This window comes from Aquarana catesbeiana, linkage group LG04, assembly GCF_042186555.1.
Source record: "Aquarana catesbeiana isolate 2022-GZ linkage group LG04, ASM4218655v1, whole genome shotgun sequence".
Taxonomy (NCBI): Eukaryota; Metazoa; Chordata; class Amphibia; order Anura; family Ranidae; genus Aquarana; species Aquarana catesbeiana.
Genome location: NC_133327.1, coordinates 126,088,400 through 126,106,927, shown reverse-complemented (window position 1 = coordinate 126,106,927; position 18,528 = coordinate 126,088,400). Strand labels below are relative to the sequence as shown.

The 18,528-nt window shown below is 41.9% G+C and overlaps 1 protein-coding gene across 2 annotated transcripts in view; it reads right to left on the bottom strand.

Annotated features, from left to right (window-relative positions):
• Window positions 1-889: 889 nt before the first annotated feature.
• Window positions 890-18,528, bottom strand: part of RYK (receptor like tyrosine kinase) — a 254,573-nt gene continuing 236,934 nt past the window's right edge. For both annotated transcript variants that reach the window (XM_073625527.1, XM_073625526.1), the window contains exons 14-15: window positions 6,059-6,195; window positions 890-5,097 (exon numbers count right to left, since the gene is read on the bottom strand). In XM_073625527.1, the coding sequence (XP_073481628.1) occupies window positions 4,986-5,097; window positions 6,059-6,195 (249 nt within the window). In that variant the 3' untranslated portion in view covers window positions 890-4,985. The remainder of the gene's footprint in view (window positions 5,098-6,058; window positions 6,196-18,528) is intronic.

The window sequence follows — 18,528 nt, the reverse complement described above, 5'->3', positions numbered from 1 at the left end:
AAACAGAATATTGGCATGCATTAAAAGGGGGATCAGCGCAAGAGATAAAATGATAATTCTCCCACTCTACAAGGCTCTGGTCTGGCCGCACCTGGAGTATGCTGTCCAGTTCTGGGCACCAGTCCTGAGGAAGGATGTACTGGAAATGGAGCGAGTACAAAGAAGGGCAACAAAGCTAATAAAGGGTCTGGAGGATCTTAGTTATGAGGAAAGGTTGCAAGCACTGAACTTATTCTCTCTGGAGAAGAGACGCTTGAGAGGGGATATGATTTCAATTTACAAATACTGTACTGGTGACCCCACAATAGGGATAAAACTTTTTCGCAGAAGAGAGTTTAATAAGACTCGTGGCCACTCATTACAATTAGAAGAAAAGAGGTTTAACCTTAAACTAGGTAGAGGGTTCTTTACTGTAAGAGCGGCAAGGATGTGGAATTCCCTTCCACAGGCAGTGGTCTCAGCGGGGAGCATTGATAGCTTCAAGAAACTATTAGATAATCACCTGAATGACCGCAACATACAGGGATATACAATGTAATACTGACATAGGTTGGACTTGATGGACTTGTGTCTTTTTTCAACCTCACCTACTATGTAACTATGTAAAAGATCTGCTACTCACAGCCTGGTGTCAGATACCACAGCATACCTTCAGAGGTCTAATGGAGTCCATGTCCCGACAGGTTATGGTGGCTGGTCATGTTATGGCTAATCAGAGTATAGCAACAGGAAAAAAAAAATGTACTGCAAGAAATATCTGGACTGAAGCTGAATTTGTCCTAATAGGCTATTCATTTTATCTTGTTATTTTTGGTTGGAGTTTTGCTTTAAATTAAGAATAAAAACTCTGAAAGATAAACTTTGTTGAGGGCAATATGAACCAGACAGGTTTTGTAAAAAGTTTTTTATTTAAAATATATACACGGTCCCATGAAATGTATCTTTCCCACACACTAATGTTCAGAATCTTTCATTCAACATAACACTGGTAAAACTAATTTGGAAGCCTTCCATGTATTATGCTGAGTAATTGGTTGGCAGATAATTTGGTACTTGTATTTGGAGGGTGGTTTCATGTACCACTAGATGAAAACAAAATCACAAACTGTACAACCCATTAGACTCATGATTTAGGACAAAGGACAATTTTGTTCAAATTTCCTAAGAGTGTCTTCTAACATAATGGGGGTTATCTATAATCTTAGCAAGATAAAGATATTGATTAGTGATAGAACTTTGTGAAGTCATTCATTGAACTCCTAAGTGATATTTACAGGCATATTCAATAAGGAGCCGTGGCAATGTGAAAATTTATAAATCACAAAATGAATCAGTCAGAGCAAGAATATATTAATCAGCCTTAGGAACATGTTTGTTTTAGCTTTGTGACCAGACAGGAAGAAATAAAAGCACATATTTTTGCAGGAAAAAAAGTGAGCATGTATTTTTTCTTCTACAGAAGCCTGCAAAGCATTGCGATGGATCAGTGGTGCAATGTCAGGCTTTTGCAGACACGTCTGCAGCTTTCTGCTTGTACCTCCATAGGGCTTTCTGTTAGAAAGCTGGCAAAAGTGGTCAGCGGACTACAAGAGTGCTCACCAGTGCCCTCACAGTCCATTGAGAACTACAAGTCTGTGTGCGATGGGGAAGATGGGGCTTGTAGTCTCCTCATTCACAGATCGCTACAACAAGTTACATGTTATACCTTAAATCATGGGTCTCCAACCTGTGGCCCTCCAGGTGTTGCGGAACTACAGGACCCATGAGGCATTGCAAAGCTGAAAGTTACAAGCATGACTCCCAAAGGCAGAGGCATGATGAGACTTCCAGTTCTGCAACAGCTGCAGGTTGGATAACCATGCCCTAAATACAGGTGTAACATGTACCATGTTCCAAAGGTTAACTTAGCATTTAAGGATGACAGCCTCTAAGTACGCACTTTTAAAAGCAAGTCAGCTCCCATATCCTTTTCTAACAGATTCCCGTCAGTGTCAATTTTTTACCAAGAATTTTCCCACATCAAAAATAAGGTAATCAAGGTGATGCTATATGGAATTGAACAAGTACAGCAAACAGCTTATTTATCAAAAGGCAGTTTCTGATTAGCTGCTGTGGGTTATTGCACTTCGAACATCATCACTTTTTTGCACTTACTGAGATGCGCCTTATTCTGTTTCTCCATGCTATCGAAAATCTACAGGTGCAAGATGTCCCCTGACAAAAGTTTCTGTAGTGTACTAAACAGGTCGCCTACCCGTGCAATTTTTTTTGACTGGTCCCCTTGGTTGTATCCGAACTAAAAAAGCAAGACATGAGGATAAGCGTTGTCATGGGCTCCATCAGGGGAATAAAAGCAAACGTTTTAAAAGAAAACCCCATCATGAAGGAAATATGGAGGCTGCCACTGGTGATCTTTCCTACCATAAAAGTCAGCTACTTGGATGTTACCCTCACCGCCTGGCTTCAAAACTTGAAGTGACAGACCCAAAACAAGTATGCATATAACTTTTTTCCCTCTGATGTTCATCAGCTGCACAGGTTAGTGACTCAAAAGGTCAAGAGCCAGGTGAACATCGTTTTTAGAAGGTTGTTCACCAATTGCAAATTCCATATTTCTCTCAAGATTTTGTTTTTAAGGGCCTATTTTCACAAAACTGCCACAAAACTTGTAGGTTTTGTGGCAGCAACACTCTTGCTGTTCCTGTATGAAAATGAATGTCAAGAAAAAATGTGGCTGGTTCAAATCTATGTGCAGCAGTTCAGTGTGAAAGAAAAGGGGAAAGTCTATGGGCCCATTTACATCTACATGTGCGCACGGGCCGAATGGCGGGCGACATCAGGCGGTTAAATAAAAAAGAAAAATGTGTATATATCGCGCTGTCTTCTATGGGTTGGACTGAATGAGCAGCTGACACAACAAGTGATCTAATCTTGCAGGAAATATACAGTGTGAGAAAGTGCAGCGCTAGAAAATATTTAAATAGTCTGTAAGGCTATTTAATATATTACAACTGGTGATATTTCTATCAGTGAATTAGATCCATAAATATGTGATACAATGAAAAATATATAAATACCGTGTAAAGAATAAATATAGTAAAATATAATGAAATGCGATACTGGTCTTGGTTACATAAACTTAGTCCATATAAAGGTGACACAAAAAAAAAAAAAAAAAAAAAAAAAAAAGTGTGACACAAAAAAATAAACGTGTTGATAGAAGATCCACCACCGCTCTTAGTAAAGGCTTACCAGAAAGATTGGACACAGGTGGGCTTATACCCACTGGGTCAATCAGGCTTGTAAAGGGGGATCTTAGGTGGCAGCTACCGCAGAGGACACAATTCCAGGTGGCCCTGATGCATGATAATAGTAATAAAATGATATAACGAAATCAAATGGGAAGGGAGAAAGGAAATATCTGTATATCCTTCCAATGATGTATAAGATATACTATTAGGGTAATTTAACAAGCATAATATCGATAATACGGCTATGCAGGAGAGGAAAAGATATACTAGTAGCCGTATTGGGCCAGTATCTATGTGTAGAGGAAGCGGTGGTCACAATCACTTGTATGCAGTCACAGATGATGATTAAACATCCCAAATAATTATCTGTAATGCAGGACCCAGATACTCCGGGCCGGACTGCAGCAGCTCTATGAGCCCGGAGAGGTTGCTGCAGTCCGGCCCGGAGTATTTATACATTTTTCATTGTATCACATATTTATAGACTATTTAAATATTTTCTAGCGCTGCACCTTCTCACACTGGTTAAATAAAAAAGGCTGACATTCTGCCCCTTGTGTAAGGGAGCCGGGCCAGCTTCTGTTGGACGAGCATGCTGGAAAACCAGCAGCCGACCAGCTCCCGGTCAGCGCACTCAGCCAACCGATGGATTGTAAGAAAACAAAAAAAAAAAAAAGAAAACACCAAAACTGATAGTGTGTACTAGGCTTAAGAGACCACATTCATGGATGCACCGCAAGGAAACCTGAATAGCAGCAATGCAACTTTGAGACAAGCTGACAGTATGCTGCAGAAACTCTTTTACTGTATATTTCACCCAGTTTCCAATAAGAATAGTTGAATTTTGGATCTTGATTGTTCACTACCACATTTACAATGACAATGACTGGGACCTCACTATAAAAGTGCACTACCACTGTGGTTCCAACTGTACAAACCCAATAGCTGTACAAGTTTAGCAACACAAAGAAAAAATGTTGCTCCTATAAACATCAACTGACAGGTAGGTCAGTCTTCGAATGCAACAATAACCAATATTTAGTGTTGGCACTTCATAAAATGAAATAAGACATCAAGCACACATGCTAACCAGAATGTACCATATCCATATTGCTGCTACAAAAACCAGACTTATTCCAGGTCTTTGTAACAGCACAGTGTACCTCGCATCTGAAATAGCAATGCTGTGTGAGCAGAACATGAAAATATAACTTTTCTGTACAAAGTGAACTGCTGCGTCACAAAATGTAAATAAGTATACATGACGAGGCATTGTCAAGTGTTATAACTTATCTTTTCACCCTTTTACAAAGGAACAATGCATCTTAAAGACATCAAAACATAATATTTAAAAAAAAAATAAAAAATACACAGTCCTATATATTAAAAAAGTAACAAAGGAGAGAGTTTAAAAAGTCCATTATTTATAAAGTACAAATGTCTGTATAGCATCAAGAATGTTCCTTGTCGAAAAAAAAAAAAAATAGTGTTTTGCTCCTGGAACAAAAGCTATATTGTGTTTCATGGTGTAGTGTTGACTCCTGACAAGTTCCAGGAAAAAACACAATCTAATAGCTAAAAAAAACTGGATATAAAAGTATCTTACAGGGAAAATTTAAAAACTGAAGGTTAACATATGATCCCTAAGGCACTGTGCTGTGAGAGCTTTATACAGGAGGAGGAGGTCAGTCTAGTCCATGCTGTGTGATATTTCCAGCGATCATCAGGCTTGTCTCAGACATAGGCACCAAGCGCTGAGTGGAATTCAGTTAGACATTGTACCAGCTGTTGAAATTTGGGTCTTTCTTCTGGGTCCAGAGCCCAACAACATGCCATAACTGCAAACCTGTGTGGTGAAAGAGATTTGAAAGGTTAGAGCTGCTTCCACAATAGTCATATTAATCATTACAACAGTGGGGTCAACCAGAGGAAAGATGTGAGTTGTATCCATGAAAGTAAAACTAAATATTACAACAGTGGGGTCAACCAGAGGAGATCTGAGTTGCAGCCATGAAAGTAAAACTAAATATTACAACAGTGGGGTCAACCAGAGGAAAGATCTGAGTTGTATCCATGAAAGTAAAACTAAATATTAGAACAGTGGGGTGAACCAGTGGTTATCTGTGAACCCTAGTCAGATGCTTAGCACCTATATGGGAGAATGGCACGATTCTGGGAAAAATGAGAATCACTTTTTTTTGCCTAGACTAAAGATCATGATTCTCACAGCGCAACATCTTTCACATTATGCAAAAAAAATTGGACTAATTTTACTGTTTAGTTTTCTAAGTAATTTTCTAGCAAAATATAATGATTAACTTAAAACCAACAAGTGTCAGAAAAAGGTTTAGTCTTTAAGTGGTTAAACTTCCCTCTTTTACTGAGCGAACCTCATTCCTTTGATCTAAAGTACAAACCAATGTTTACAGTTCACTCAGCAGCTGAGGAATGTTGTGAAAACTTGGCAGACTGCCTGTTTTTTTTTTTTTTTTTTTTTTTGACAGCTGTCGGCGGCTTGAGCAGAGAATTCTGCATAGAATCAGGAAAAGGCTTTAAGATTGCGAGTGGGAAAGAATAATGATCTCGATTCTTAACGAATAATCTAGCAGCTCTACTATATGGGTGATCACTTCTTGCAATACATAATTTGAATTAGTCCGAATAAAGTAAAATTCACCTGCTAAAATTGAATGATCCACCTATGAAAATACATACTGCATAGACTTTGAAAACCACCTGGCATGTGCTTGGCTGACCTTGATTTCAAAAGCAAATGTACCAGTTTTATGAGCAGGTAACATACTTACAGTTCATCAGGACAGTTGATTGGCTGAGCAATTCTGTAGCCGTCCTTAAGGTAAGCAGCCATTTCAAAAGGATCAATGTCAACATAAGGAGTCTGGCCCAGTGTCATTAGCTCCCACAATGTTACACCAAATGCCCACTGCAAAAAAAATGTATGGTTAGCATAAAATAAAGTGTCACTTCTACATTCCCAAGCAACAGGTAATGGTAAAATTAAAATATAGATTTTCAAACACAACAGGTAAGACTTTTGGAAGAGGAAGCTGTGATAAAAGTGTAGTGATGGCAATATTCAAATAACTGAAAGCATTACGATACCAGGAATCAGATTTGTATCTGGTGTACAATAAAAGCCAGTGCATGAATGGAAGGAAGGAGAGGTATTAGCTTAGAGCCAGAACATCCTTTTTAGAGCAAGAATGGTGAAAGACTACTAGGGAGAGTAATGATGGGCTCATGTGTGTTCGGATAGTAACCTCCAGGAAGACGTCACTGCACACTGCCAATCAAAGGCAGCATGTGTATGTGCAGCACCGGGCCGGGAAATGCCTCACTGCCTATGACCGTGTGCAGTGTCGACTTCCTGACGGGTATGATCTGAACACGCTTGTGCCCACCCCTACTAGGCAAGTTGTCACATCCCCAAATTTTAGCAAACATGTACTGGGGAAAAAATAGGATTTTTTCGTCATACTTGCCTGTAAAATCCTTTTCTTTTTCATACTTAATGGGACACAGAGTCAGTCTAATATTCATTACCTGCTGGGTTATACTCCATCTCCGGGTGAATGGACACTGGTAGACCAAATGTCTTTAGACGGGAAGTGATCCCCTATATAACCCCTCCCACACAGGAGGGATCTCTGTGTCCCATGATGTACTCAAAAAAAATGATTTTACAGGTAAGTATGATAAAAAAAATACTATTTTCTTTCTCATACATCATGGGGACACAAGAGTCAGGCAAATACTCATTACCTGCTGGGACATCCCAGAGCAATAGCCTTGAGGGGAGGGAGACACCCTGCCAAACAATAGCTATCAGAACTTTTACGGCAGCCCGCAATACACTGTGGTCGAAAGCCAAAACCTTGGCTGCTCGAACATCCACTTGATAAAACTTTGTGAACGTATGCACTGAAGACCAGGTAGCAGCCACAAATCTAGCCACAGATACCTGCTGGAGAAAAGCCCAGGAAGGTTCCAACACCCCTGGTAGAATGAGCTCTCACCCTAAAAGGGAGGAGATTTATATTTCAGACTGTAGGCCTGGAAGCCTTAGAAGCTGCCTGCCCCTTCTTGGGTCCTTTTAGTAAAGCAAAAAAGGAGTCTAATCCTCGGATCTCCGCAGATCTAGACAAATAAACCTCGACTGCTCGGACAACGTCCAATGAATGCAGTCATCTCTCTTCTGTTGAGCGAGGCTGAGAGAAAATAGAAGGCAAAATAACGTCCTGATTTAAATGAAAGGCCGACACCACTTTTGGCAAAATGGATGAAACTGGTTGTAACCCTGTCGTGGTGAAGGATCAAGTATTGGTTCCCTGCATGAAAGGGCCGCCAACTCCAACACCCTTCTAGCCGAGGTGATGGCCATCAGGAAGGCTAGCTTGCGTGACAGCAAGTCTAATGGAATTTCCTTGATAGGTTCAAATGGTTGTTTCTGTAACACAGACAGCATCAAGTTCAAGTCCCTAGGACACATAGGTGATCTAATGGGGAGAAGTGAATGAAAGGCTAAAGGCCTTTGGAAGAATACGGATAGGGCCAAAACTTGACCTCCGATTGTACTCAAAGCCAATTTGATTTCCACAGCCGACTGTAGAAAAGAGAGAATTCTCCCAATCACGTACTTCCGAGGATGCCATTTTTTGGCTTCACACCAAGCAATATAAGTCCTTCCAGACCTTATGATAAATCTTTCTAGTAACAGCTTTTCTAGCATTCACTAGAGTAGACATCCCAACACTACCTGCCTGGAGTTTGCATGTTCTTCCTGTGCCTGCGTGGGTTTCCTCCGGGTACTCCGGTTTCCTCCCACACTCCAAAGACATGCTGGTAGGTTAATTGGCTTCTGTCTAAATTGGCCCTAGTATATGAATGTGAGTTAGGGACCTTAGATTGTAAGCTCCTTGAGGCTAGGGACTGATGTGAATGTACAATGTATATGTAAAAGCGCTGCGTAAATTGACGGCGCTATATAAGTACCTTAAATAATAATAGTAATAATAATAGACACTACTGGTCCCGAGATGCCACGGTCCTTCAGCACCCTGGCTTTAATAGCCATGCCGTCAAATTTAGAAACTGTAAAATGGGGTGGAATATAGGACCTTGACACAATAGATCGGGGTGACGTGGAAGCGTCCATGTCCCGTCTATTGCCAATCTCACAATCTCTGGAGACCAGGGCCTTTTGGGCCAGACTGGTGCCACCAGAATGACTGGAACCCACTTTCTCTGAATCTTGCGCAACAAATGTGGAAGGAGAGGAATTGGAGGGAAAGCATAAACCAGGGGGAAATGGCTCCATGTAACTATCAGAGCATTTGCTCCTATTGTGAGAGGATCCCTTGTTCGGTACACAAATTGCTGTAGCTTGTTGTTGAACCTGGATACCAATAGGTTGACCTCTTGCCATCCCCAACGCTGGCAAATTTCCTGGAACACCCCTGGGTGTAGGGACCATTCCCCTGGTCAGATCTGCTGGCGGCTGAGATAATCTGCCTTCCAGTTCTCTACTCTCGGGATATGGACTGCCGATAGAATCGGCACATGTCCCTCTGCTCAGGCTAGTTTGTGGTTCACCTCCTTTAGAGCTGAACGACTCCTGGTACCGCCTTGGTGGTTTATATAGGCCACTGCAGTGGCATTGTCAGACTGAACCCCGATAGGGCAGTCCTGAAGCTCCACCGTCCAGGACCGTAGGGCCAGACGTAATGCCCATAATTCCAGGTCGTTGATGGGGGGCAGGATCTGTTCTGTCCATGACCATTACTCCTGAGCCCTTCTAGGGTCGTTCCCCAGTCTGAGAGACTGGCATCTGTAGTCAGTACTCTCCAAGTTACCGGGAGAAAGGATTTTCCCTTTCGCAGGTTCTGATCCTGCAACCACCAGTTTAGGCTTAAGCATGCCCCGAGGAAATAAGCACATTGGATAATCCAGGGCTTATCCTCTTCTGTTCCAAGACAACAAGATGTCTTGTTGTAAAGGCCTGGAATGGAACTGGGCATAGGGCACTGCCTCGAAGGAGGATACCATCCTCCCTAGAAGACTCATACAGAGCCGAATTAAGGGTTGTCTGGTGCCCCTTATCCGACGCACCTGAACCTTCAGGGCACAGATCCTTACAGGTGGCAAGTATACTCTTACTTAAACCGTATTTAGGATCAGACCTAAATACTTTAGGCTGGAATCAAGGCTGACTTTTCGGTATTTATGATCCAGCCTAAGCTTTTCAAATACCGCACTGTGCAGATTATGCTCTGTTCTAGAGCCTGTAATGAGTGATCTGAGCAGGAGGTCATCCAGATACCCGAGCACCAGTAACCCTTGGGCCCTTAAAAGACCCAGTACTGGTGCTAGGACCTTTGTGAACACCCAGGGAGCTGTAGCAAGCCTCTAGCCTCAAGCCTCTACTGCAAAACGTAGGAACCTCTGATGAGGCTGAAAGATAGGTATGTGTAAATAAGCATCTTTTAGATCGATGGAGGCTAGAAAGTGACCCCTCTGGAGTGAGGCTACTACTGAGCGGACAGATTCCATCCGAAAGGACTGTATCAGTAGATACTTGTTCAGGGATCTTTGGTCCAAAATAGGCCTTGTGTCCCCGTTTGGTTTCTGAACCATAAACAGGTTTGAGTAAAACTCTGTGCCCTTTTCGGATACAGGAACCTCTACAATCACTCCTTGATGCACTAGATGATGTAGTGCCTGAAGCAATAAGTTTTTTTGGAGGATCCGAGGGAACGCTGGATCTTAAAAACCTCTGAGGGGGAACCCCCCCGCAATTTCAGCTTGTAACCGCAAGATATAATTGAGGTGACCCACTCGTCCTGAATTATTGTTCTCCAAATGTCCGCAAAGTGCAGCAGCCTTCCCCCCCACTCGATGGAGTGAGGGCTTCCCCTTAAAAGGAGGGCTTGGTGCTGGGTTTAGAAGAGTTTTGAAGTAAAAAGACACTCCTACGAGAAAAGAGGTAGCTGCACACCCCGGGTAATGCTAAAGAAAAAAGGGATTGTCCTCAGTGAGGGGTTTTCTAGGCAGCATTTTTCAACCCTTTTTTTGCTGCCTAGAAAACCCCTCACGGGGGACAATCCCATTTTTTCTTTAGAAGAGTTAGAAGAGACCCTGGGCTTCTTCTAGCCCTGGCCCTGCGGCTTGCCCCTGGCCCGAGCTCCCTGTTAGCGGTGGAACTGCCTTGACGCTGAGACATGAGGAAGCAGTCCCTAAAGTTTTAAACAAGGGGCGTCTGTTGCTTTTCTTCACAGGAAGTAGAGAACTCTTCCCTCCGGAAATCTTTTGGATATATTTGTCCAAATGATCACCAAATAAACGTTCCCCATGAAAAGGGAAACCTGTCAACTTTTTACAAGGAAGCTCGGCTAGCCAGTTCTTAAGCCACAAAAGTCTGCGCATATGTACAGACAAGAGAGCCAAACGAGAAACCTGCTATATTGAATCCTTTAAGGTGTCAACAGCAAAACACAGCGCTCAAGGAATATCGGTCTTACTTTCAGACAGATCATCCTCCTAATGAGGCCTATCAGGCCGTTTGACCTGATCCTTTACGGACTGGCAGATACCAATTGCTGCAAAAGCTGGCTGAATACCTGAACTGCCCAAAGAAAAGGAAGCCTTTAATAATGACTCCAATTTCTTGTCAACGGGGTCTTTCAAGCCCTGTGTGTTATCAGCATACACCACCTGTTCCAACAGGGGGTGTAGGGGGAAAGCCTGTGCGGCCTGAATAGGCCTCAGGGATCCCAAAGAGGACCAGGGGGGCTCAGTCACCTCTGCAAGAGGCAACTTAAAGGCAGAACGAATCATTTCGGTCAGAGACGGGATCAAAAGCCTCTGCGACTGAGAGGAAGACAACTGGGTATCTTCTTGCCCAGATTGCTCAGAAGCATACTCATCTGCCGGGCCCTCCACAGAAGCCTGAGTTTTAAGCTCTTCCCCATCCTCAACCCATTCCTGCTCCAGACTAGGAGGCTCCGGGGTGGGGGATCTGTCACATTTCTTGCCACCCTGTGGGATGGAGGCAATCATGCCAGCAATCCTGTGCTCTAACCCAGCTAGGGCAGAGAACAGTTAATCCTTGGTGATAATTTGAAGCAGCAGCATTGACTGTAAGCACAATACCAGATAGGCACAGCAGCTCAGATTGCCCGGAAGCCTCTGGTCCTTCAGGAGATAAGACTATGTTCATCAGGAACTACTGACATAGGTGTGCGCTTCCCTGTAGTGTTAGTCACACTCCTCTTTTTTGAAGACATTTACCAACCACAAAAAGAGTACTTGGGAGTAGTAATAAAACACCTCAGAAGGGAGACCCTTTGATAGGGCTCACCAAGCCCCTATGTAACAATCCTGCTAAGCACCTTTAGCATGCCAAGCAACACTTGGTGACTCACGTGACCCGGGTAAGGAGAAATGAACCGCTGCAAGTGTCTGTTCAGAGCCTGCCCTGTGTGCCACAGCTGCCTTCTGGAAGCACCGCATGCTTAGCCTACACAGCTTAAATAAGCTGGGTGTGCAACGGGACGTTCTGTGCGTTTGTGCACACGCACGCGGTCCCAGTGTGGCTGTATTCGCGTACGACGCGAAACTTCGTGCGCCATGGCCGCCAAATTACTAAGTCCAGCGGCGCTTTTGGGAATGCACGTGCGCCATGGTCGCCAAACAAGTGCTGAGCACAGCGGCAGTCTTGCAAACACAAGTGCGCCATCATACAGGTAAAAAACAGCCAGACACAAGCACAAAAGGTACACTTTGCAAACACCCACAGCCCAAAAGTCCCCCCGTACGGTCACCGTACATGTGTCCAGCCTCTAGCTAGCTTGACTGATTGTTACAATCACTGGGACACTCCACAATAAGTAAATAAGGGGGTTTCACTTACCAATCCAGGCGAAGGGCAGCTAAGAAACTAAGAGCCCAATCTTCACCCACCACAGTGGATTCCGGTCACTTGAGGACCTTCAAGGACTGGATACCCTTTTCAAGTTTAGGGTCCACTCCCTTGGACCTGTAAAGCACCCTGCAGGAATGCATTAGCACTGAGGTGTCCGGGATTCCACTTCACAGGGTCCAGCGCCTGGAGGCCACATTACAGGCAAAACCTCGCAAGATCTTGAGTCTTCTTTGTGAGGCTCGGGTACCATTTATGTAAGCATATAAAGCCTGTGTCAAATGGATCCAATCGGTCAATCCCTTGATTCAAGAACCGTTTGTGGGACTAGAGACCTGGAGCTCAGAGAGCTCAAACAAACCGTACCATCCACCTTGCAGACACTGGTAAAAAACTGAAGTGCTTCCTGTGTGGGAGGGGTTATATAGGGGATCACTTCCTATCTAAAGACCTTTGGTCTACCAGTGTCCATTCAACCGGAGATGGAGTATAACCCAGCAGGTAATGAATGTTAGTCTGACTGTGTCCCATGATGTATGAAAAAGAAAAATGTATTTGACTGGCCTGTAAGTGCCATATCAGTACAGTACAGGAGACAGGCTGAGTATTCATAGTCCCTGGGTTATAGGCTTGTACCTTCAAGTGATTGGACACTGGCAAAGCTTATGAAGTTACACCCCCTGGGCAGTCCCTATAACCTTTCTTCACTCAGTGAGTCCTCTGTTTGGTTTAGCAAGCATTTTAAAGTAACACAGAGTTGATGGTGTTCTGTGCTGTACATCAAGATATACAATTTACAGGCAAGTCAAAATTTATTTCATCTTAAAGTACAGGACACAGGCTTGATATTCATAGACCCCAGGACATCACCAATGAATGAGAGTGGTAGGCAACAAGACAAACAGAACTGTGCCAACAGATCAAACAACAAATAATTAAAAAAAAAAAAAACACATCCAGCTCTCAAAAATTCACTTAAATTTTGATATAAAGTAATCAAAGAACACCCTCTATGTCATGCCTGGTGTTCTCGTGGAATCTGCACTGTGTCTATTATCAGGCTTGCTACCAGGTGTGCTCAGGCTGTTGTACAGGAAACCTGATCCATGGGCCCAATTCAGAAAGACAATTAGATTCTTCTCCACAAGAATCTGTAGTGGAGAAACCTCCGTCCCATGTACACTCTGCATGTGGCCGGCAGATGGATTTGTACATCAGAATGGCTGGTGCTACTGCTATATGTGACTGCTCATCCAAGCAATTACATAAGATTAGATGCTCAGACTGGCCCTGCATGCAGACTTTGTGCTATGGCTGCATACAAACTGGACTATTAGCTACTGGCCACAAATGCTACCCCTGAATGCAGAGTGCTGCTACATCCAGATATGGCGTTTAGTCACTTTCACACACAGCAGCTTATTCACTTGTCTACATGTGGCCTAAATCTGTGTTAAACTGCAACCACAAATCAATCACATGTTGAATTGAACAAATTTCAGTACACAAAAAAAAAAACACGCAAAAAAAAAAAAAAAAAAAAAAAAAAAAACACACATTCCTTGGAAATTAAGTCAGATTTTTGGATCAACACATACGTAACAGCACTTGATTTACACACGTAACTTGAACATAAAGGATACTGACAGTTCCTTTGCCTTCTTGACTAGCTCTCACCCACAGTTGAGAACTTACTCAATTTCCACTTACAGTTACTGAAACCAAAAGAAACACCAAACATAAATCACACTTCGTTTCACCAAACAATATGGAGTACTCCACAGGGATTTGGACTCAGAAAAGCCATGACCCCAGATTTGTATTCTTTCCCCAGCCAGGTCAACTATTAGGACACTGGGCTGGGAACTAGTCTCTTAAGTACTGCTTCAATAGAAGGAAGTCTATGATTTCACAATTCTTATAAAAACAGGACTTTTCAGCAATGTACTAGGCACAAGGGACTTGGTATCTCAAGAAGTCTTGAGAGTTGATAAGCTTTGAATGGGTTTAAATGTGAGTTTTTTTTTATTATTGAATGATGCATTGTTTTTTTCTGTCTGTAATCTGCTTCACATTCTAGGTTACAAAAAAGAATACAGATTGTTGTGTAAGGCTTACAAAACACTGTATGGAATGTTAATATAATTAAATAACCTTATACTGACTAGATTTACTTTGCAGGTCATGCAAACATCAATTATGACATACATTTATGAAACCTGTAAAGTCACTGCCAATTTACTTGAGAAAATGGTAATTGTCTCTTATGTGGAGCTCAGCTTTGATACTCTTTGAACCACAAGTATGCTGATCAAGTAAGAGGAACAAATGTGTCATTTTGCAGATTGATTTTATGGTTGTTTATTTAAAGTACAACTAAAGCTTTGGAAAGAGTGGAGCAGATTTCACCCCTGTCTGTCTCTCTCTCCCCCCCCCCCCGTTGTGGTGATAACAGTAAACATGACAAATAAAGGTAAATCTCTCTAAGACCCCTTTCACACTGGGGCGTTTTTCAGGCGTTATTGCGCTAAAAATACCGCCTGTAAACCGCCCCAAAACAGCCTCTGCTGTTTGTTCAGTGTAAAAGCCCGAGGGCTTTCACACTGAAGCGGTGCGCTGGCAGGAGAAGGAAAAAATCTCCTGCAAGCCGCATCTTTGGAGCGGTGAAGGAGCGGTGTATTCACCGCTCCTTCCCATTGAAATCAATGGGACAGCGCGGCTATAGCCACGCTATACGAGTGGTTTTAACCCTTTTTCGTCCGCCAGTGGGGGGTCAAAACTGCACCGCTAGCGGCCGAATACCGCGGTAAAACAGCGCTAAAAATAGCGCTGTTTTACCGCCAATGCCCCAGCGTGAAAGCAGCCTAAGTGAATGACAATCCCCAATTATGGGTTGTTCCCAGAACAGTAATAGAGGTAGAAATCTTCCAATTGGGACACTAGTTCTAATGACAACCAGAAATTCCTTCACTTTGGTGGTATCGCCTCTAGCTTCCTGTTTTGGGTATGGGGCATGAAAGTAAAGAGAAATCTCTGCAATGGGACACAAATGGCCAAAAAACCCTGACAGAGATCATAACCCTGCAGTACTCAATCCCAAATGAAAAAAAGTTTTGCCTTCTACAGTACAAGAAGTTATGAAAGTAGGATACCATTATTTGGCTTACTAATGGCTGCAGCAATCAGTCAAACCAAGAAATTCTGGTGGTAATATCTAGCTACTGTAGCTTTGTAAGGGGCCCAGGGAAAACGTCATTGCTTTCAGGCTGGTTTTAGGGAATAGTAATTTCACATACCCATTAGAAAGCTTCCCATCATTTACCAGAATAACTGCCATAAAATCTCTTCTACTGATCGATTTAAGGCTATGGGACGTTCTCAGCCATGAATGAAATATTTTCCAGGCTGAGGCCTTTGTTCTCTATCCAAACAAGCACACATCTTGCTCCAAACTCAGTGTAGACTGAAAGTTAATATTACAGACAAGGTGAAGTAGAGTTTCCCGTAAGAGGTGGTTCACTTTCTGTATTTATATAGGAAGAGTAGGCACCGGTGATGTTATTCAGTTTCATCAACATGACCATGTTGGGAAGCAGAATCTTGCTACAAGTATAGCTTAAGCTTTACGTAGGTCTACATAAAAGAACGGAAAAAAAAAAAAAACCACTACAAATCACCCTTCAAGCTTCTGTGTGCTGGGAAGATTGCTCAATTCTGGTTAATGTATAAACTACACAAAGGAAGAAAACCTAAATCATAAGTGAGAAAAGTACTTCATGTTGTGCCGAGTTTTTTTTTTTCTATTTATGTTGTTGGATAAGTGCAATTAAAAATACTCTGCAGGGTGCCCTGTGGATGCTTATGTCTTCTAGGAGGTACAACTTGTGCTACTACTATTTAACCACTTGACCACTGGACGATGTAGCCCTCTTTATGACTAGGGCATTTTTTGCAATAAGGCACTGGATTACTTTAACTGACAAATACATGGTCATGCAACGCTGAACCCAAATAAAATGTGTCCTTTTTTCTCACAAATAGAGCTTTCTTTTGGTGGAATTCGATCACCTGTGCAGTTTTAATTTTTTGTGCTATAAACAAAAAACAAAAAAATAAAAAGGCCAACCATTTAACAAAAAAAAATATATTTTTTACTTTCTGCTATAAAACTTTTCCAATTAAAAAAAAAAATATGTAAAAATCTGATTTCTTCATCAATTTAGGCCAAAATGTATTTGTCGGCTACATATTTTTGGTAACAAAAAAAATCCCAATAGGCGTTTATTGGTTGTTTTGCGCAAAAGATATATTGTCTACAAACCGAGATTTTTAAAAAAATGTTATATTTACTAGTAATGGCGGCAATCGCACCGTCACTGTACTAATGTCACTGGCTGGGAAGGGGTTAACATCAGGAGCGATTAAAGGGTTAAATGTGTGCCTAGCCAGTGTTTAACTAAAATGTGGGAGGAGCTTTTACTAGGGGAAGGCATGGATCTGTGTCTCTGCTATGCAGGAACATAGGATCAATACCTTCCCTACCAACAGGACGGCAATCTGCCTTGTTAACATAGGCAGACTGCTGTTCTGCTCACAGTGGGAGCAGGCTGCTGGCGGCACGCCTGAGTGCCCCAACCCAGAAATGTTGAATAACGTACTAGGTATGTGATCCAGCACGGTGGGGCCGCCTTGCCGCAGCACATCTCTGATATGGTCGGCAAGCGGTTAAACAACCAGGCAAAACAAAGAAAAAAAAAAAAAAAAAACAACCTCTTTGGTAAAAAAGAAGAAAATTAAATGGCTTGCTACAGTGTCCCATGTTTAGGGAAGGTAAAAATGCAGAAAATGTAATTATACACCAGTAAGTGATAACATACATGAAGGAAACCAAGGGATCCATTTAAAAAAACTGTATATACACTACTGTGCTTTACAGTGTGCATCGAACTCAAGCTGCTACTATAATGAAGACAAAAACTCTAATTTCAGAGTCCCCTCTGCAAAGTTAAAGCAGTATTAAACCAAAAAATATAGTATATTGCAGTTTACCAATCATTAAATGTGGTGGCTGCCAGGGTGGATTTGATTTAAATCATTTTTTAAATCACTAGTAAAAAGGCTTGATTTAAATCATATTTTGATTTAACTTTTTGCGTTAAATTTTTTTTTTTTTTTTTGAGTAACTGTCATCTGTCTCACAGCGGATCCTCCTCTGACCCGCTGTTGACTCGACAGTTCCATTCACTTTGATTGGGACGGCTGGTGATGTGGCAGTGACACATCAAGGTGAGGGACGTGGCAGCAGCAGATGAGTGGATGCCTGCTAACAGGTGCTGCGATGATGAATCTGAAATGACAGGTGCTCTTTAAATGTAAGGACTTATTCTTGCTGGTAGTAAAAATCTTTAATATTTGCAAACAAAAGGTTTCCCATTTAGAATAAAAAGCTGTCAGGTTAGTAAAATAGCTATATCACAACCGATTCAATCATACAGTTTGTAGCGTATATAGTATAGATGTGCAAAACAATGGGATAAAGGAATAATTCCTGAACTTTGTTTTATCTCCATGGTTACTGTAAAATTGTGTGAATGCATCAATGCAGTGCATGACATCTCAGCTTGCAGAGCTTGGATTCGCTGAATTAGGTTACCAAAAATGTAAATATTGCAGAATATACAGCCTCATGCTACATAACTAAGCTCCATTTCATGCTGAAGAAAATAAATTATTAATGTATCTTAGATTTTTACTCCAAAAGCATTTTATTAAAATACATTTGATAAAAATAAAAAAAATCTGAATAAAAATAATCCGATTTAAATAAATAAAAAAATGTTCACCTCCATGACACACTGCAGACTCCACAAGTGGCCTGCATTTGATTAAGGGACCATAGAATGCAGGCTTTGGTGGGTATTCAGAATGGTATCTGCTCTATGTTAGAAATAATCCTCTGTATCAGAAAACATGCACCTCATGCCTATATTTTTACTTTTCTACTAAAACCTACTGTATTGCTATGAGGAACTGTAGTTTATGGTCAACATTCACCTATAACAGGAGAACAGAAGCTATGCTACAATAAAGTAATGTTTGTCACCATGTTAAAATTCAGCAGGAAAAAATGCACCGTAACATCAGTAGGAGGAAACTCAATTCTGATAACCTGTCCAATGAAAATGTCAACAACTCTCCCATTCTTCACTTTGAGACAAACATCCAGGTGCTGAGTCAGACTGTTTAGTCCAACTACAATCATGCTGAAAAGCAGTTTCTACTTCTTGCCATTTATATTATCACAACTAGCTGGAAGGTACTGTGTGCATACTGCCAAAC